Source organism: Harmonia axyridis, chromosome 5 (genome assembly GCF_914767665.1).
Source record: "Harmonia axyridis chromosome 5, icHarAxyr1.1, whole genome shotgun sequence".
In the NCBI taxonomy this organism is placed as follows: domain Eukaryota; kingdom Metazoa; phylum Arthropoda; class Insecta; order Coleoptera; family Coccinellidae; genus Harmonia; species Harmonia axyridis.
Genome location: NC_059505.1, coordinates 26,208,004 through 26,229,505, shown reverse-complemented (window position 1 = coordinate 26,229,505; position 21,502 = coordinate 26,208,004). Strand labels below are relative to the sequence as shown.

At 33.3% G+C, this 21,502-nt stretch overlaps 1 protein-coding gene across 5 annotated transcripts in view; it reads left to right on the top strand.

Annotated features, from left to right (window-relative positions):
• Nucleotides 1-21,370, top strand: part of LOC123680800 (ecdysone receptor) — a 244,822-nt gene extending 223,452 nt beyond the window's left edge. For all 5 annotated transcript variants that reach the window (XM_045618897.1, XM_045618899.1, XM_045618898.1 and 2 more), the window contains 6 exons: nucleotides 12,942-13,109; nucleotides 14,844-15,106; nucleotides 15,516-15,674; nucleotides 16,121-16,273; nucleotides 16,567-16,789; nucleotides 17,392-21,370. In XM_045618897.1, coding sequence (XP_045474853.1) covers nucleotides 12,942-13,109; nucleotides 14,844-15,106; nucleotides 15,516-15,674; nucleotides 16,121-16,273; nucleotides 16,567-16,789; nucleotides 17,392-17,648 — 1,223 coding nt within the window. In that variant the 3' untranslated portion in view covers nucleotides 17,649-21,370. The remainder of the gene's footprint in view (nucleotides 1-12,941; nucleotides 13,110-14,843; nucleotides 15,107-15,515; nucleotides 15,675-16,120; nucleotides 16,274-16,566; nucleotides 16,790-17,391) is intronic.
• The last annotated feature ends 132 nt before the right edge of the window (nucleotides 21,371-21,502 follow it).

Here is a 21,502-nt window from a genome sequence, read left to right as displayed (position 1 = left end):
GTCGCTGCGTGTAGGTTGATGGGATTGGAAAGATGTGATTTGTATCTTCGTTTTAATTATGTCTTCGGCCTTCAACCTGAACTTAACATTCATTACTCCATTGTTTGAAGTCGCTGGATGAAAAATCATGCTGCCTCGGCTTTTCCGAACACAGGGAATGATTTTTTTTAGAAAGGATAATCGAGGTACTCAACATTTCGTATCTTCACTTAGTTTCATATTTTTGAAATCGATTGAGAACTTTTTAGAGTTTCTACTGATCACTAGCAACACAAATCAATTGAATTCAATCACTTGGAACTTTTGCTAGTTAACTTGACACAATTCCCAAATCTCAATACCTACTATACCTTTTATTTTTTGTATTTTCTTCACTAACAAATATAGAGGTACCTATATGGTTCGGTATGATAACTTTCTTTGTTCAAAACTCAATAAAACTCAGGTATGATTCAACAATTTTTCTCCTCGAAGAAGACCAGGGACCAATAATTCACCCGAGGAAATTGCAAATCACACTGTGGCTTTAGGTGAATGTGAAAGCCTTTGATGCAATTATATAAGTGCGGTGTCAGCCCAGTAATTCATGTTTTCCATAAATAAAAATGGATCTCTTGCAGAACCCTACACACGTTTGTCCGATAATTGAAGTCACGTTCAAACAGTCTTATTGGATGAACATGAAGATCATCATGAACTATTATCATCAAAGAACGATCGGAAAGTCCAAGGGCAGACACATCTTTGCGCGCAGAACTCGGCACTACGTTGAAGCACTCACTGCCTCAAAGTTCTCAGGGGATCAAATAGGCCAAGGACTCCAGTTCTTCGTCGCGCTGGACGTATCGACTCACCTAACAATTAATTTCTGGTCCTAGACAGATACCAACGGCGTTCGAAAAATACACACTTATTGTAAACGCACGGTTCTTATGTTCCAACGCTTGATGGTGCCTGAATTGTGTCAGGATAAAATTTTGTAGTCACTCCTATCGAACGAAACCACTAGCGTTCCGCTACGATATCATCCAACTGAATGGCATTAAAATAAAGGAGTAATGCTGCAGCTAGGGATTCACGGCTTGGCTTGATATTCAAGCTACTTGTCTCAAGCTCAAGTAACTTGAGCTTGACTTGTTGACAAGTTCAAGTCAATTTGTAGTTTTTCAATGTCAATTCAAGTATTTATTTTTCAAGTATTTGACTAAACATTGAAAAACTACTACTTGACTTGAACTTGAGTTGATTTCAAGTCAAGCTGAAGCTATTTGAGCTTGAGCTTGAGTCAAGTAGCTTGAATATCAAGCCAAGCCGAGAATCCATAGCTCCAGCACCTTGTAATGTGTTTCAAATTATTAGGTGAGACTTATTATGGAAGATGAAAAGTCGAGAATATAGAAATAGAAGAGATGATTAATGATTGAATCGTGTATTGGATCTTGTTTGAGTAACCATTATTCATTCCAAAAAAGCTCTTTCTTTCCTACTAAGTGATTTTAAGAATTGAATACGATCCGAAGATTCACAATCACAGTAAGGCCTTCGATCGTCAGTTCTATATCTTCAGTTGCAGTCGTTAGATTTAATTTTGTGTAGCTCATTTCATCATCAGATTTGATCAACGGTTCTGGATCGACAAGTCGCCGGTACTTCAGTGACCACTTCAATAACTATGAGCATATAAGAAAAATATTGATGTTGGTTCTAAAATTTGGAGAATTCGTTTATTTCCAAATACACTCTTACAATTTTTTTGTCAATATGATTTGAAATGATGAAGAATTATAAATGAATGATTGATTGCTTATGGCGAAGGTTTGACACGCCAAATAATCATCAATATTTCAAGTGTTGCCAGTGTAGATATAGCTCATGGCAGGTATTCACCCATTTCTATATTTAGCTCCACCTGATTATAAACACAGTTCCAATTTCTCTTTGGTTAACGTTTTGGGCTGTAATTAACGAGGGCAGTAATGAGTTCGGGGAAAATAATTATTCCTCTCTTTCTATCCAGATTCAGTCCTTCTCTCCTCAAATTGGCAAGGCAATTTAAGGATGAGAGCTCAATTTGTTAATTTGTTTTACACTAGAACGGAGGCCCAACTACAGGCCTCAGTTACTCAAGTGTCCCTTCATGGGTGCCATGTTCGCTATGTGTGAGGATAGTAGTTTAAATATAGGTGATTCTACTTCAAGAAAATGAAAAGAATAGACAAACGGAAAAATAAAGCCTCAATATGAGTTTTTGAAATTTTATTCCATAAATTTATTAAAACCATTATCCTTTTATTGCTCGTTTCGAATAGGTAGCGTAGACATACTCGTTTCTGGAAGTTCCTCAACATGAATCGTAACGAACTGTATAAAATCAATCATTCTGAGTGCTTTGTCTAGATGAAAACACATCTCATGCTATTACACCATTTTCTTTATTGCTCCTACCGGTAGCTCCTGTCTTTCCTTAAGGTTGTAGACTACTTTGCGCTGAAACTGCAATTCCGCTAGATGGAGCTACCCGAAAATTTTTGGTAGATTTGTACCTGGCACACCCATTCAAGTTGAAGAACCGCCTGTTTGGTATTTATTGCCCCTAATAAAATCTCAACTCTCGATGAAGCCCAGCAAAGAGTAAATTTGTGTTTCTGTAAACTTTAGAAATTCAGTTCAGTTAAGATACAGTGGCGTATCCTAGGGGGGGGGATAAGGGGGATATTTACCCCCCAGAAGGAATATCCATTATATGTAACAACCTTATATATCACAATCTTATTATGAGTAAGCAAAATTTTTTGGAAAACTTCTTCAAAAGAAGGAAAATTTGTTATATTTGTTTAGTTATATATTACTAAATAAGATAATTACTGTAAATATTGTGAATACAGAAATGACAATGAACCACTGTCATGGACGTATATCGAATATGGATTATAGAAAAAAATATATGATTATCTCTGAGTGTATGATTTCACAGAGAAAATCATAAATAGTGCATATTGAGATTTCTAGAATGAAAAATTCGAGAAGCTTTTGAGTTCTCATTTTATGCGCCTTTGGAGACCACAAAAGTGGGTATAGGAATATAAGACATGTGATTTATTAGGTTATTGTTGTCGGTTTGTTTATTTGGATGAGAATTTCTGATATTCTACTGAAATTCAAAATGATTATTTGACATTTGACACGTAAAAAAATTAGTGAAGGCAATAAGAAAAGCGTAACAGAATAGAAAAAAAGATTGTATTTTGTTCTGTCTATCGGAACACTTGGGGTTTTTACAGATATATTCAGCTCATCTAAGTTCAATATTTAATAATTTTTTCAAATCGGATAAAAAAGGTTATTGTCAAATAAAAGTCACTTTTAATAGTTATTTGTTTCATTAGGCGGCAAAGCAGTAAATTGACTACCTCAGCTGAATTCCTAGTCAAGTATTGATCTTTTAATTTTTTTTGTGGTGATAAATTGAAATGAAATTTCATACAAATTGCAATTGTTCGTATGGTTGGTTGTTATGGAAATGTATATGTCCATAATAATTGTAGTTTGAAATTTTTTTTTCCCATTAATCATTTCTGATGATGCCTAAGCATGAAAGTACTTACTTTGCTGCGTAGGCAGGAAAAGTAATACTTTACTGATTGATATGTGTCTGCAAAATTGAAATTTGTTGTCAATCGGAGAAAAAATATTTTATAAGTGTATTTAAATTTCAAGAACTTTTTTTTGTAAGCGAGGAAGCTCGTAGAGGAGAAAGCATTAGAGAGAGAAGAATATATGATTTCTCTTGATTCGAACAGAGATGCTACTGAGGGCAATCTGTCAAGAACCTAAAAGCAATAAAATAGGTGATTTATTACACTGAGATGGTCAAATGTCAAAATCATCTGATTGAAAGATATAAAGACATGATATTTTTTTATACGTTTTATGAACTGAATAGAATGAAATTTACATACTTTTTTATATTTATCATTTCGATTTGCCTAATTCAATGATGGAATAAAATATGGCATATATTTGGATGAACTTCTACCATGTGAATCAGGAAAATTGAGAAATTTTAGACCATACTTCTTTCTGACATTGTGGGGACAGAACAGGATTTAATGTAACAATGAGTTGGACTCGTTAATATCTCAAGGAAATATAATATACATATAAATAATTGCTTATAGGAATCAGCAATACTCTTATTGGCTATAGGTGAAGATAAGTAATATTCGATTCAATCATCTTTTGAATTGGTAATATTTCTTTTACTTCAGGTAGAAAAATTCTCAATATTTTTCACAATTCTTTGCTTTAAATTCAAATTTGGAATAACGATTTAACGTTCAACTCTTCGAGTTGAAAGAGATGTATATTGTTCTCTTTCTCTAGGGCAATAAATCAAGAGAGTTGAGTTAACGAAAAAGATTATTTAAAAAAAATATTGCAATTTCTTAAACTTTTATGACATGAAATTTTCAAGGAGGTATGTATACAAGAATGGCTTCACGAAGCGAAAAATTTTTACTATAAATTTTTTCAAGTTAATATTAATGAAGGAAGTACGAGAAAATTTTCTTAATCAAGAATTGCCTATTTTCAGGGTTAAATTTAAATGGTAAATATTGTAGATAGAGTTTCGGGAATAGGGAGTTTTTCAAAAGAAATTTTTTTTTTTGAGAATTTTTTGTCAGATTTCTGAAATATTAATAATTTTCCATATTTCGGCAAAAATCCAGATACCTTTTTTTCATCTTAATTTCTTTATGACTTTTGAAATTTTCTTTATGACACTAAGCGCTCAAAATGTACTTCTCCAGACATCATTACGAATAAAATCAGCTAGCATATATATTTTAGGAACAGTATCGTTTCTAATTCTAACAATGATTTCATAACAAGTTTTCTACCTTTCCCTATTCTTCAGTGCAATATTGTCATAAACTAGTAATGTACACAATTTTAGCCAATCAGAGAAACCCTACCCTCGTAAATCATAAAAGTGTCATTCATCTCGAGCCATAAAATACAGTCCAAGATTCTATTGGCGTTCATGTTGCAAAAAGGCGTAAACCTTTGGGAGGCGTTCCAAAAAGCATAATTCCATATGAAAATCATCTACAATTAGAGCAAATCAAGCAATTTTAAAAAAATTTTTGCACCAATTCAAAACACATAATATCACTGAACATTTGTGGATGAGTTACTTGAAATGAGAAGTCTCTCTGAAGCTGAATAGTCATTTAAAGAAAGTGTTCAATTTCAAAGTTCGATTTGCGGAATACTATCGATTTTTTTTTGGAAATCGAGACGGGATCTTCGAGTTCACTATATCACGTCATTGTTCACTGAAAAAATGAAATGAATCCGACCTGTACTTTGGAATTGGAATGCACTGAAATTAGCACTGAAATAGCAGTGGTATGAACAAGGTATTGAACACCCTTAAGACCTTTTTCTTCCCGAAATGAATGATGAATCTGTATCGGAGCATTCGAGTTTTTGACTACATTATTTATGAGTTTTCTGCCAACCAGAAATATTTGAGAGTTTGAAAGCAAAGTTAGTTGAATACGTGGAACCGGACGGTTCAAAACTGTAGAAAATTAGAGTATAATACTACGGAAATTAAGAGTAACAAACGTGAATAAAGTTTAACTTGCGTGAAGCATGGTGCAGATTGAAGGTTATTATGGTAGTCGAAATGGTTGGTCATTTTTTACTGGATGGAGTAGTACGCTGTTTTATGATGGTTCATTTCAAATTGAATAAGAGAAATCGCTTTGTTCGTTGTAAATCACTATACATCCAAATAATTTTTCTTATAACATTAATTTCGTCTTTTTGAGGTAAAACAATAGATCAACTTGAATCGCTATCATACCAACATAGTTTTCTCCAAGAAGACCTCAAAAAGTGTGCTTAATAAAATCATCAGATATGTTATAAGAGCTCCATAATATGGGAGCACCTAACAGATAAGAGATGACTTGAGGATAGAAAATACATATTATACATATATCGAAATAGGTAGGTGGGGAAGCCAGGAAAACTATTGGAAAGGCAATACCCAATACTTCTGTGATGAATGATACCATCGAATTGATATATTGCGTGTATAGAACAATCATTTAAAGTATCATGCAAAATTTCATTTTGATAACTTCATTGGAACCATCATTGCAACTCAAAGAGAAGAGCGAAAAAAATTATCTAATGAAGGAAAGAACCAACGTTTTCTTCTCCTTCCTGCCATAAACAGTAGAAATTCAATTTGAAAAAAGAGGATCTCACTCTCTCTGCAAATCGGCATTCAGATAAATTAGACCAAATAACTAAGATTTTGCCTACGTGCCTACGTATGTTGGACACAGAATTATTCAAATGACCACATTTAGTATACAAGGTGATCCTAAATTGTAGCTACGAATGGAAATGACAGATTCTTCGGATCATTTTCAGCAAAAAGTCCGATAAAAATGGGACCGCAAACGCTTTGTTTTTGAGATACAGAATAAAGATTTTTTCTCATAGCACCTTCCTTTCATAAGATTTTCAACTTGAATTTGGCATAGATATTCCAAGTTATCATCATCTGATATGCTAATTTTGAATGCAAATCTACAGTACTCTTTCTTTCTTCCAGAATTTCTTGCTGGTAGACCACTGATAGTAAAGAGAAATGTAAAGAAACTTCTCGGGAAATTCGAAATTATTATGAAGATTCAGTTGTACGCTGTGATGAATAGATTTATCATAAGTTTTGGTACTTATTTACCCAATCTGTAGCGAAAATTAATGAAGATTCGGTAAACTGGTATAATCAACACAAAAAACTCCCTGTTTCTCGAAATCAAAACCTTTGCAGACCCATATTTATGGTTCTCTTTCTTAAATTATCTAAGGAATCTCCCAGTTTCCATTGTACCTTCAATTTGGAAACACCCTGTTTGATTTCAAATCTGTCATCACATTGCATATCTGCAATTTCAAGTCTTTTCGTTGCCACTACTGTTTAGATACCTGTATGCAGTTCTGCGGTCTTCAAGGGTGCAATTGGGACATGAATGATCGAGCGCTCAAAAGCTCCTGACTCATTGTTTGTCATTGTCAGCACTGAATAAAACGAGTTTTCTCAATAAAACCCACAAATCTTTTGTATCTTCTCTTCTCCATAATCTTCCACCATTGAATGTATGAATGGACCGACGATACTTCAACTTCTGCTGAAACCATCCGACTCGGACGAGTTCACCTTGTGCCAGTTTTCAAGCTAACCCTAATAGTCGAACAGAATGGGACGGGGGATTCTCAAAACCTCCTCCAAATCTACTTCTAACAGTCGAGTCTCATTCATATCCACATGACATCGCACCAAACGATAGAAATAGAGAACCAGCTGAAGGCAGGTCAATAGCAGCTGTAATGAATTACGGCATCGCATCGTACACTGGCGTGCGATAAAAGCGAATTGGAGAGAGTTGAAGCGAACCGGAGGAACTAGACGAAGAAAGAACCCACCGGAGTGATCCGAGTGTGCTAGAAACCAAGTTTATAAAATCCGGGCGGAGCAGTTTTGCAGCACCGACAAGTGGTTTTTAGAAGTAGGAGAGGAGAAGTTTCAAGAGAGTCAAGGTCGCTCACTGCTCCTAGTCATTCTACTACTCGAGTGAACAATGTTGTATCTTGTTTATGTTGGTTGAGCTTCGGTTTGGCTGGATCGATACTTTGCAATCGATTCGACGTTCGATAGACCCGAACGTTTTGATCGAATGGCCTTCTGTATTTCTCTTCGCTTGAAGTTATTTTATTTATTATTAGGCAGTTATTGCAACGTGCAAATAAACGATCTTTTATTGGAAGATTCTGTAATAAAGGAACCTCTAACGTAATTTTGAAAGTACACTTTTGCATGGCGCTGTCAACGAAAGGCAGTAAAGTAACACTCGACACATTTTACATTTGACAAATTTGTATTTTTCACCTTCATTTTGCGATCTGATCAATCAAATAATTTATTGGGTAAAAGTTCAAAATCTACAATGAAAGAATAACTAGAGTTAGTAGTTTTAGCCAGTGATGAGAATATTGAGGAATTGATTTTTCGTAACAGATACAGTTGGTGTAGAAAATATATCAAAACCAATTGAATTATTGATGGTGCATTTTTATGATTGTAACTGTGGTACAAGTCATAATAAATTATTATTAAAAATCGACAAAATTTTTAAGCTTTGAATCTCCAGTTTATAAAAAAGTACTAATGGAATTTCTTAAATTCATATCACAGAGTAAATGACTTAGCAATTTTGAATATCAAAGCTAAATAATATTCAGTATTGAAAATAAACAGTGTTCTATAACAATACCACATCATATAGGTAAATTTGCATTTCTAATAAAATTAAGAATTTATCAGTTTCACTCTTCAATTCTTTAGTGAAACTATTGAATTAAATATGATCTGTTGCTTCTTGAAAGCAAATTTTTTTCCTCCAATGCATTGGATGCTCCAAATCAAGAAATGAAATTCAAATTTCTCAAAATTTTTACTTCACTATTTTATTTAACTATAGTACAGCTACAAATATTTGTTGGTTAGTTCTTGTTGAATAATGGCGAAAAATATTCGAAATAAGAAGATATCTGCCAATATAAAGGATCTTCAAATAAAAGTTGGTTGCATGTATAAAGTAGGGCCATATTTTAGATTTGGACTATTCTTAACATCCGACCTAATGCCCATGCATTATATATGTCGAAATAAGAGATCCATTATCAAAAGATCACTAAATTGTACGTTGCAATAACTTCATATTTTCAATAACAAATAATCCTTTGGTGAAGGTCAAGTGAAAAATTATTGTGTCGTAACGAACAAACAATCAATAAAAAAAATGGAAAGAAGCAAAATATGCTTATTATAAGTGTAATATTATAAGGTGAACTGTCTTCACATTTTTGAAATAGAAAAATGTTGTGCAACTTTTGAATTCAAGAAGTATCGTCACATTTCGTTTCAAATATTGTGTCGAAAACTTAGAAAAAAATTCGACCATAGCTTTTGTTTTTCAAATTGAAATTTATTTCTCAACGATTGCGTTGGATTCTGCTAAAAAAAGTATTCTAAAGGATGGTGCTAAATTCAACAACCTCTGAGTTATTCGATATTTTCTTCAGTATTTTCTATTTTGAATTAATTCTGAAATTTTTATTCCCTGGTTAAAATTGAATCAATTCATAAATCTTAATAGATAGTGCTCTTTTCAGCAACAGTTGCGAAATATTTCCTGTTCGTAACTAGTTACGAAAAGTTAAACGTTAACAAACGTCTTTTAAAAAGTCATTTTATGGGTCAAAATCAGAAAAATTCCAACCTACTTTCAATCTTAATTTAAACAAATATTTGTAATTGTATACAGTTTTTCATCCTGCCCGTTCAACAATCAATCGAAAAACAATTTCGTTTGTGTTAATTTGATATGAGATTAATACTGGCCGAATATATGATATTGTTCCACATTGATAACTGACCTATGAGATAACAAAATTTGAAATTCACCGGATGTCCTGCATATAATGATAATTCATTTGAGTTCTCGTTGAACTACTAAACATTAATATCCAAGTTAATCAATAGTTGTTATTCATTCGCATTTGAAGAATATTCTAAACAAGTAATTTCATCTGTCAAGATTAACTGGGTTCTGATAAAATTTATTCTATACATTTTTCTGTAATGTTGTAATTATGAGTTAATTCAAGTTACCACTTCATGGAAATAAAACTTCGAAAAAAGCACTGACTTGGCATCAGTAGCTTTTGAGCGCTCGTTATTTATGCGCAAATTATGCCTTCGGATACCACAGAACCTGTTCTAAAACTCCGAATGAAAATTGTTGAACTATCTCATAGTTTTTTCAGGCAACTTCTCCTCCATATGAGATGAGATATTCTGTTTTTCAGGAAGAAAAATCTACCATATTGTAACATTTGTAGTAATGTTTTATCACTTTTTTGAAAGATATCTTCATATCCTAAATGAAGAAACTCAAAATTCTTAATCCCTTATCATGAACTTTTCGACTCTCTAGCGTTCTTGCATACTTTTCAGGACCTTATACATCACCTTGTGGAACTTCTTTCAGATTAGGTATATTCTTTTCCAATTCTATAGAAAATAATTCTTCGAATGTGAGACTTACCAACTGAGTGGTTGGTTGGACCAGTCCTCGATTGTTTACTTACATAATTTCGATCCAAGACAATGTCCACGTTAACACGAATTTCCATTCCAAGTCCTTCGTGACAGTTTTGTAAATTGAAAGTTAGCGGAGCAGCAACCAAGAAGTATACAATGTGCGCGATCTATTGTCGGTTGAACTGGACAGTCCAGACCGAATTTAGGAGTCAGGGAACGTCCTCGACCATTCCAAGAAACTCCTTCATAAAAATAGCGTGAGCTGAATACGAAACTTCTTCTTATATTACGAAGACTCGATTGTAATTCAATTTATTGCGTACTGACTTCCTTTTTCTTTCTGAGATTGCACTCTCGGTCACTATTCATTGATATATTAGACAGAGAAGGATTTGTTAAAATTTCAATTAACAGGCCAATTGGAAATTCCCCGGTATACCATAGTAAACCACATTTTTTTGGCAAAATTCGATTTTATTATTCAACATAGTTACCTTCGAGGACGATACAGCGATTATAGCGATCTTCCAACTTTTCGATACCATTTTTGTAGTAAGAATTGTCTTTCTCTTCAAGATGGGCCTCAATTTCGGCGATTACTTCTTCATTGGCGCTAAATTTCTTTCCAGCGAGCATTCTTTTGAGGTCTGAGAACAGGAAAAAGTCGCTGGGGCCAGATATGGCGAATGCGGTGGATGCAGAAGCCCAATTCATGCAATTTTGCCATTGTTTTCATTGATTTGTGACACGGCGCATGGTCTTGATGAAACAGCACCGTGTTTTCTTCAAATGAGGCTTTTTTTGAACGATTTCATCCTTTAAACGATCCAATAACGCTATATAATAATCACTGTTGATGGTCGGGCCCTTTTGGAGGTAATCAATGGATATTATTCCTTGCACATCCCAGAATACTGATTCCATAACCTTGCCAGCTGACTGTTGCGTTTTTCCTCGCTTTGGATTCGGTTCATCGTGTGCAGCCCACTGTCGATTGGACTCCGGAGTGAAATAATTGGGCCATGTTTCATCCATTATCACATATTGAAGCAAAAATTCAGTTTTTTGGCATCTTTTTTCAAATGATAAAAGTAGTTACCCCGAGAGTTACCCTCACAACGCAATATCTCACAAACAAATGGTCGGACTGCTGTCAAATTTTGACACGTATCGTTTGAAGGTTGGTACTAACTGAAAATCATATGAATTTAATGCTAGTACCGCCATCTGTACATCAGACCGGGGACTTTTCAATTGGCCTAATACGAAGCACTAGTGCACCCGGCAAAAAACGGGATTTCGAAAACATGAAGACCATGTAAACTTGATTCCAAATTAACATAGTGGATTCACAAGAAAGTTTTTAAGTCAATATACTTACTCAGAAGGCTCAAGTACGTCTCCGTATTGGTACATAGCAATTTAACATTTTGTTCGGGGTGTGTCTTCGGACGCAACTAGACTTTTTATACTACAAAAGAAAGCTATTAGAGTATCACTAATTATGAGAGTGAATGATTCTTGCAAGGAAAGTTCAGGGAAACCCACAAATACGTACGCGGAAACAAAGATGAAAATTGTAGGAATGGATGGTTCCATGACAAAAATACAAGGTTAGAAATTAGTTCTCAACTTCATTGCATATCAAAAAATATACCCAACAATTTATGGATTTCTGGGGGGTTAAATTGTATAATCACTTGCCAGAAAATATAAAATGTCTTACCCAGCTACAGTTCAACAGGAGTGTTAAGGCTGTTCTGATACGGGATAAATTTTATTCGGTGGAAGAGTTCCTATAATCGAAATTGGAAACTCGAATGTAAATAGTTTTATGAGGTTTGTTCTCATGTTATTCCATTACTGTGCGGTGATATATCTATATACACTTTTATGTGTACCTACACGATAATTGACAAGTCATGTAATTATTGATGACAATAATTACTCTTGCTATTACTATTTATTGACAGTCGAACGTATCTTCTTCCGTAAAATGCGAATTAAGCAACACTTATACGATTGGATTGAGAGATTCAGGAATAAGGAAAATACAACCGCTCTTGCAGCACATAATTTCATAAGTTCGACATCGACAACACATATAGTGCATTATGAAACAAATGGAGATAAAAGGAAGATCAGCGGAATTATTTTCATAGAATTGAACTTAGATGCATGAAATCTAAGTCAATTATATGCGAATTTATTAAACGGATATCGATCAGGAATTCTATAACCATAAATATTTCAATCCATGTCATCTTAATAATCAAAATATTTTTCATTTTAAAGTTAGTACAGACAGTGATTTGATTATAACTTAAAATGAACTTTTTGAAGCGTATGTCGTTTTTTCTTAGCTTTTGTTCAATTAACAAAGTGTTATTGTCAATTTACAATATTTTCTATACCCAAACAAATTATATTCGACTTAATGAACTTTCAAACTAATATTATCTCTTTGTTACCTTTTTTTATAGATATGTGTAACTTCAACTCATACCTATTTCATTTGTTCTTTCTATAGCCTTGATAAGGTGTAAATTTGTAGACGCTTAGTCCAAATTGGTTGCCTGATGTAAATGATCCCAACCTTGTAATTCGAACAAATTGTGAAAACATCGAATTCAATACCTACAAGATGAAAAATTCAAGAAAAAACATATACAAACGAATTCTCTTGAATATTAATATTTCCCTTGATTTATATGAAAATACTAAAGTAGTTTTTCTTTTATTATTGCAGGTAGAGAAGATCTCTCGCCTAGCAGCCTCAATGGATTCAGTGCGGATAGTGGAGATGCAAAGAAGAAAAAAGGCCCAACACCAAGACAGCAAGAAGAACTGTGTTTAGTATGCGGGGATAGAGCTTCCGGATATCATTATAATGCGCTTACATGTGAAGGTTGTAAAGGTTGGTGAAAGAAATGAAAAAGCATTCATATCTTCACTTGTACTAGGTGCTTTAATAATTCAAAAGTTGTGTGATCCAGGGTTTCATTTTATGGAGAACTGAGCCACCAATAAGTTCATATATTTTCCTCAAAAATAATTTTCTAAAATGAAAGATGTCACCAGATTGTAACTTCCAAAGTGTTTCTCGGCAGGTTTTGAATAACTTAGGTGTTCTTGATTTCAAGATAATGAAATATCCATAGTTTTTTTTGGAAACTTGGAAAAAATTGTTAAAAACTGCTTGCCATTGATCTTGCCGACTGAAGAATCAAATAGGTATTCTGAATAGAGAAATTGGAAGAATGAAGAATTATTATGAGGTGGAAAGGTATGAAGCCTTCTTAGCCTTCTATTTTGTGACTAACTGTAGGCTTTGTAGATCAATGCTCAACCTTCGAATCGAATCCTTAAGTGACAAGGTTTTTTTTTTAAGCCCCATTTTTATGATTAAAGAAATTTTACTCCACACGCTCACAGATCAATGAATCCCTCGGAGATATCAAGCCACCACAGATCTAAATGATCTGCGGCTCATGCTAGTAGAGTTTCTAAATCTCTCAGAGATCCTCATTCCACCTAACCCACGAATCTATCAAAATTACCTAAATTTTTTCTCTCCAAAAGTGAATTTACCCGTTTTGATTTGATTTTCTTTATAATAATGGCATAATATAAGACATAAAAAATAAAAATTAATTTGCGGCTAGTAGTGAAGTAGATTTCCCAAAATGCTTCCAGAAAATATTTCCATGATTTGGTGTCTGTTTATTTGAAGTCGATATAAAAATAAACACATATTTTGTTTTATTATTGACCAATTGCCCTTATTCTTTCGACATAGTAGTAAATAATTTTATTCCTGCGATAATTTGTGCATCCACCTGCAAATATCCGATATAACCGAAGGTGAATCGTGAACCGCAGAGCTACTCGCAAAGTAGGCGGTTGTTAGCACGTAAACAAAACGTCTAGTGATCGTTAACCTGTTCACGACAGAGTAGTTTACTGTCCTTTTGAATTTTCGACAGAACAAACAACCTTATCGCGTCATAATTGATTATGTACCAGCAACACCGAGTATTTCATGTGGCCAAGGTCGCCAAGCTCATCAATATTCATAAGTTGTGAACCATTTTTGCTTCTCGCTTAGCCCGGCATAAAAAGTGATATCTGTCATCCAAGGAATATAAAATAAGTTGTCCTGGTTTTACAGAATCTGAGGAATTCGGTTTTGGGTTATCTTCCATTTTTAAATGCATACCTTATATTATCTGTTCGACGAAATACACTTTGGAGATAGTCTGAACCAGAATAGTCAAAACTCCTGAGGAGGCTATGAGCATGGAAGGATATACAATCTGGTGAAACATCAGTGTTGTTCTGAAATCGTAGTAACCATGCACACTCTAATTCACTGAATTTTCACCAGTTCTTACATTTCGATAACGATGTGTTAGTAACTTCAAGTTTCTGAACATGATAATATCGAAATGATTCATTAAAGGCTTGTAAAGATTCTGTAGATTAGAGTATGGTTACTACAACTTCAGTAGAATACTTCGTAACTGTGTCCATTGTGAATTCGGAAAAGCTTCATCAGTATTGTTAGGTCTTGGAGTTTGACATTTAGTCATAAATAAGATAATTTCAAATGAAGTGATGTGTTTTTCTAACGTATAATTTCTAATTCAAGGTTTCTTCCGGCGGAGCGTTACAAAAAATGCTGTTTACAAATGCAAATATGGCCAGAACTGTGAAATCGATATGTACATGAGGAGAAAATGTCAAGAATGTAGACTGAAGAAATGTCTAGCAGTGGGGATGAGACCAGAATGTGTAGTTCCGGAAGTACAATGCGCAGTGAAAAGAAAAGAGAAGAAGGCACAAAAGGAAAAAGATAAACCAAACAGTACAACTAACGGATCACCAGAAGCAATCAAAATTGAACCACAAGAGGTAAAATATGAGTGGGAATTAGTCTGAAAATCAAAAACTTCCATATCAACAATACATTTTTGTTGTGGAAATGCTTTGCTTCAATGTACATTTTCAATTAAGAATGAATTATTGGACCAATAAAATATAAATATAAGTAAATCTAGGATATCCAGGGACTTTTTTGTAGCATCATAGTGACCCTGGATATGGTTTATCGCTTTTCACTAATCAAAATGTGGTGAAATTTTGAAATTAACAATTTCAAAGGCCGTTCCAAAACTTCTCAAGAAAATGAATTGTCTATAATCAAATTGATTTTGACGTTACGGTTGAACTTGCAAAGATTTTCTGCTTGAACTGTCTTAATATTATTCTCTTTAATTCAAGAATCATCCATGTTCATCATATATTTTTCTCTTTCCTTAAGGACTGGTTTTCGAAATTCCAGCAACCTGATTCAGAAAAATCATTACCCAGTAATGGCAATAAAAAGGTTTCACCAGAGCAAGAGGAACTTATCCATCGGTTGGTGTACTTCCAGAGTGAACATGAACATCCCTCAGAAGAAGATGTGAAACGAATAATTGTGAGTATATATTTGTAGATTCAAATATAGAAACTATTAATGATGATGTATCTAAGAAAATCGGTCTAGCTTACTCTAAGATGAAAGTAAACCACAGAGAAACGTGCAGCCATCTAATGTGAGTAGCGATAGACCAGTCTCGATCTTTTTAGAGCTCATGCTCATCATCTCATAATCCAACATCAATGTCAATCAAATGAAACCAGAGGCTATTTGATTGAAAGCCAGTAGTTGCAATCAACGTTGTATTTATTGATGCGACACCTGGCGCAGGAAATTTTCTTGTTGTTTAATAGAGGCTGCTTGTCCGATTTTCTTATTTATAGCACATACTTTTTTCTGATCCTCTGTGCTTGTTCAGTACCGTATTATTTTTTGTTTATTTTTTAGATGTTTTTTTTTATTATGTATCGAATTTTTCAAATATAAGTATTCTTTATTTCTAGAACGCTCCTATGGAGGGTGAAGATCAGTGCGATGTGAGGTTTCGACATATTACCGAAATAACTATATTGACTGTACAGTTGATAGTGGAGTTTGCAAAAAGATTACCTGGATTTGATAAACTTTTGAGAGAAGATCAAATTGCTCTTTTGAAGGTGAGGTTCAAGTCAAGTTTAATTCAGACTATATTGATCAACTCTGATTGAAATATTTCCAAAACATTGCATTTGAATTGATTTGATATCCTATACTCCAAACAATATTTTGTCTATATTTTATAATAGCTGAAATGAGTTGAAAACAATCATCAATGATACTCATAACGATCAGGTTCAAACCTGGATTTGTGCTCTATTACCAAAAATTAAGAAGAATTACCAATGGGGAATATAACATCACATTATATATTCATTTTTTGATGTAATATAAAAGCTTTTGGTATTTCTAGGCGTGTTCGAGTGAAGTTATGATGTTCAGGATGGCCAGGCGTTATGACTTCAACACAGACTCCATTTTGTTCGTCAACAACCAGCCATACTCAAGAGATAGCTACAACCTTGCTGGCATGGGTGAAACTATCGAAGATCTGCTACATTTCTGCAGAATGATGTATAATATGAAGGTTGACAATGCAGAATACGCTTTACTCACAGCAATTGTCATTTTTTCTGGTAAGTTTATTATGTTTTCATTTGAAAACAACTTTCGCTTTCTAAAAATGAATATAATTAAGCTGACGATACATTCCTATTTTTTGGGCTAATTAATTACAAGCTTCAAAGTTATATTTGAGGTTATATTTTTGTTTTGTCCGTAAATATTTGAGATATCAATAAAAGATTTCCTACAACTATGCGCCTGTATAGTTCTACAAAACACGAAGTAAAATTAAAAAAAGCTTTATTGTAACTGTTGTGGCACTTTTCATTCTTATTTCTGGTGTCATGTTGAACAGATAACATTTTGTTGACCTGCATTTTGACGTTGCAGGCTCAGAAATAGACACGAAAAAGGCCTAGTGTAATAACATTGTATAAAGAATAGATTCTGTATACAATGGTAATACGAGGTTAAGGCTGTTGCTGACACAAACCGACAGTTATGAAACCAAAATTATTTGGATTTGAAAATTACTAAATCGTATACCAAAAATAATTTTCACCATTAAAGGAATCTTCTCCTTCGATAGACTCTAGTAGAATGATAATTTCGACATTCAATTCATTTCTTGCCTTATGTGTAGATAGAGTATTTACATTTCTATTTTTTACAGAACGGCCAAACCTTATGGAAGGCTGGAAAGTTGAGAAAATCCAGGAAATCTACTTGGAGGCTCTAAGGGCGTACGTCGACTATAGGCGGGCCCATAAGTCAGGGACGATATTCGCGAAACTTCTTGCTGTGTTGACAGAATTAAGGACTTTGGGCAACCAGAACTCAGAAATGTGCTTTTCGCTAAAGTTGAAGAACAAGAAATTACCACCGTTCTTGGCAGAAATATGGGACGTCGATATGGTTCATAATTCATAGTAGTCTCGAGATTTATTTCCGGTTGATCCCGGACCGGTGATGCTGGTTTATTTGCTGCTGTTGAAAGTGATGTGCACGTTAGGAGAAAAAAGAATAATACGTCAAATACTTAAAGAAACAGCAGTCGGATGGGCCGCCACCAAATAGTTGGCTGTGACCTATTGTAAAGTTATTCATTTTTTTACTAACATATTGTTGGACGGCATCTAAGAAATGTTACTGAGAATAGATATATTTAGATAAAAATAAGAGATTATTGCTCGATTTGAACAAACTATACGTAGATTTTTTATTCCTGTGCAACTTTTGTAACCACTTTATCTCTTGGAAAAATCGCTTACTCCATTGGTAAGACTGGACGACTGGACTGACATAAAAAAACAGAGGTGCCTTCAAATGAAAGAAGTAACGGATCATGCGAGATGCTGGGAAGCGGTGCAGAAATAGAAAATGTAGAAAAATTCAGATAGAGAGAAAGTTGATGTTGAAAAGATTATGGAATCAAATGATCTGATGAAAAGGCTTAAGTGCAATTTAGTAAATTATTTGGGAAATTAGCCTGATGTTTAGAAGGATTTATAAATAGAAGAATACAATGGTGAAGCTCACTTTATATCTTGAAATGCACCAAAAATCAAACGACAACGTACTTCAAATTGCAAATTCGTACACAAGAGTACCGTCCGATAAACCAAGAATGTCTGATGATGAAAACAGTGATGAGAAATGACTTATGGTAGTGTAATCCGGACCTGTGCCATGTAAGTTTTCGGGGCATGAAAATAATAATATACACAACTTGATAAAGACTTTCCTGCCTTTAATGATACATAAGTTGGATGTTTTAACTCTTCATCGATGTGTAGATTAGTCTACTCACTTTTATACTGTGTAAAAGCGCGTTCTTTTTGCTAATAGAAAGATAGAACAATAAATTTAAGGTTCACAAATTATAAATCATAATCCCATGATTACTGAATCAAATCACCATTAAGACATTACCTCAATCGACATAGATTCAATACCTATATCTCTTGAATTTAGTCTCATACCCATTGAAGCACCAACTTACATGAAACTTTCCTCGAAATTTTGCATCAAAAACGAAATTTTTATGCATTAGGTATAAATGTCAATTCGAACATGTAGTATGAAATCTACATGCAATCATATTTTTCTTCTTGAAAAATAAAATAAATCACAAAGGGGGAAGTTCCGTGCAATGTATATCTATATATAATAATATATTATATTTACAAATGTTCAAATTACAATATATTTGAACGAAAAATTTTCTTTTATTAATTTTTTCGTTTTATTTCATTTTCCTTCATTTTCTTCCAAGCTCATTCTATTTCTTATCGTGTGAGAGTCAATGGTTGTTCTTCTATATTTATTATCATTAAAAATTTGTGCCTTGTGAATTTTCGTCCTTTATTGTTTGATATACTGAATTTATATTGTGATTTGAACTGAAATAACATCAAATGAATAATGAACATAACATTCGTCATTGTCTATAATAACATATTTTCATAAAGAGACAGAAATATTTTTCTTTGAAAATAGGGAGACAAATTATTTCTGCGCCGTCTTTGCCTTATTCAGATTTTATAAAAATTTATTTTTCTTGGGAGTCAACCCAAATTTATTAGAAAGTATTGAAGGGCTTTATAAGGTCAAAATCGTGTGTTTCATATTATTTTCATCAGATGAAAGTAGTAGAAGGTTCGGAATTTAGTCTTCTAGTTAGCTCATGAGAATTATGAAATATATAAGATTTCAATATAAATGTACTGTTCTGACAAAGAAGGCCTTCAAAATGTTGAATATTTGTTGTGTAAATTCTCAGAAGTATATATAATTTAGGTCGGCGTTATCCGGGGGAACAGATTTAATATATAAATTTAGGTAGGGGTAATAAGTGTACAAATCGAAAAGGTACAAACTTTCAGGAAATTATATAAAATGGTCATAGGTTGACTCCTTTTAGTTAACACTGCCGCAAGTGGCTCTGTCTCTGAATTTCCCAATGTATCACATCATCCAATCATTCAATGTCTTTGTATCCATGCAGTCTGAAATTTAGATGTTGAATACGTAAGATTTTACCGTAATTTGGGAAAATCTTGCAGCAACTGGCACAAATTTTCACTTGATCTTATAAACTATTGTTATATGGGCCTTAGGTGCTATATAATGAAGTTCATTATATATGACTTTAAATACCTCTTGCTCAGGTCCTAGGCTCTCTGTGTCTAGTTTTTTTTGTTATTCTTATGCGATGGCTCCTGTTGCAATATCAATATTTGAAACAGCAAATAAATAATAATAATTCGAGGAAGATGTGCGATTGTTTTTTCCGTTGTGGAATTGTAAATTATTTCGATAGATTCGTTAGAAGATCAATTTTTTTGTGAGAAACAATCCATATTGTGAAATATCGGACCTCAGAACACTCTTCCATCAAGTTAAGTGCCTGTAGAGCCCATCATTCAATTGGTTGACACATTTTTGCCACTGCCAAAATTAAGGGACTGCCATTTCCATTGGAGTATTGTAGCTAAATGTCACTCGATGTAATAATAATATAAGAATTTTGTATGAGGACTGCATGGATTAAGCCAAGCAAGGACTGTCTTGTGTAGTATGCCGCAATTCCTTTCATGTTTTGTATTAAATGTTTATAAAAATATATAACATCAAATTATACCCACTTTTATCATGTAAGTTTAAGTGGAGGGAGAAAAGTTGAATGATTTATTGGAAATGATGTGGAAGATCCATAAGTTATCGAAATTTTCATTGATTTATTCTAGATATTTCTACAGCAAGAGCCTTTAAATTACACCAATGTAACAACTTCAGAACAACTCAATATTTTGTGAGCTCAATTCTCATGTTAAGATTCCCATAGGTAAAAAGATCTAATCAGAATTTTCCATTTTCATCAAACGATCATTTTTTGGTAGCATTCAAAGTAATAGTTGAATACTTGAATACTTTTTTGAAAATATATCAAATTAAATCAGAATAATCAGGTAATTCTCCAAGAATTATTGTTGGTTTCATGTTGATTTAACAAGAAATCTGTTGAAATATGTACTATAATGTAAATAGAACATTCAGAGAAACCTGAATTCATTTGTTGAGATATTTATTAAGTTTACACCTTTTTTCTTGAGTTCTCAATTGATGGAATATCAAAATGAACTTTCAATTCAATATTGATGGTCAATGGAGATCATTCCTGCAAAAACACATAAACTTACAAATTATTTTAATTGAAATATCGAAAGTGCAATATGTACAAAATTTACTAATTTTACTTTTTTATATATAATTGACATAATTAGTACTGTATATCAAGATGATTATTAATATTAATGAAACATAGGTGTTACTTTTGTACCAAGCATACTGATCTGCAGTATTATGAAAATTGAACGACCTACCAACTTACATTGGTCAGGTTGTATCAATGTGAAACCATAAACTGGTGAATCTGTCTCAAACAGTTATGATATTGTTGAGTTGTATTGATCTTTAATGTTCATTAAGTGTACAGATAACTAGATTTTATTTATAACATGACTGTTTGATTCTTGAATGCCTTTATCACAGTTGACCTGCATTTTGACCTAAAAATCGAGTGTTTGAAAAGCAATGAACATGTTCGATTAATATATTTTGTGCAGTAAACCTTGAATCGATAGAGAAAAGCTGTTTTATTGATTTCCTTCCCAACTCTCACAAAAAACCAAACAAAATTTCAACAATATCAATTTGTTCTAAGGTGGAAGTATCTTTGATGTATTCACTCTTTGTTTGGGTACTCTTTCATCTGTATTTTG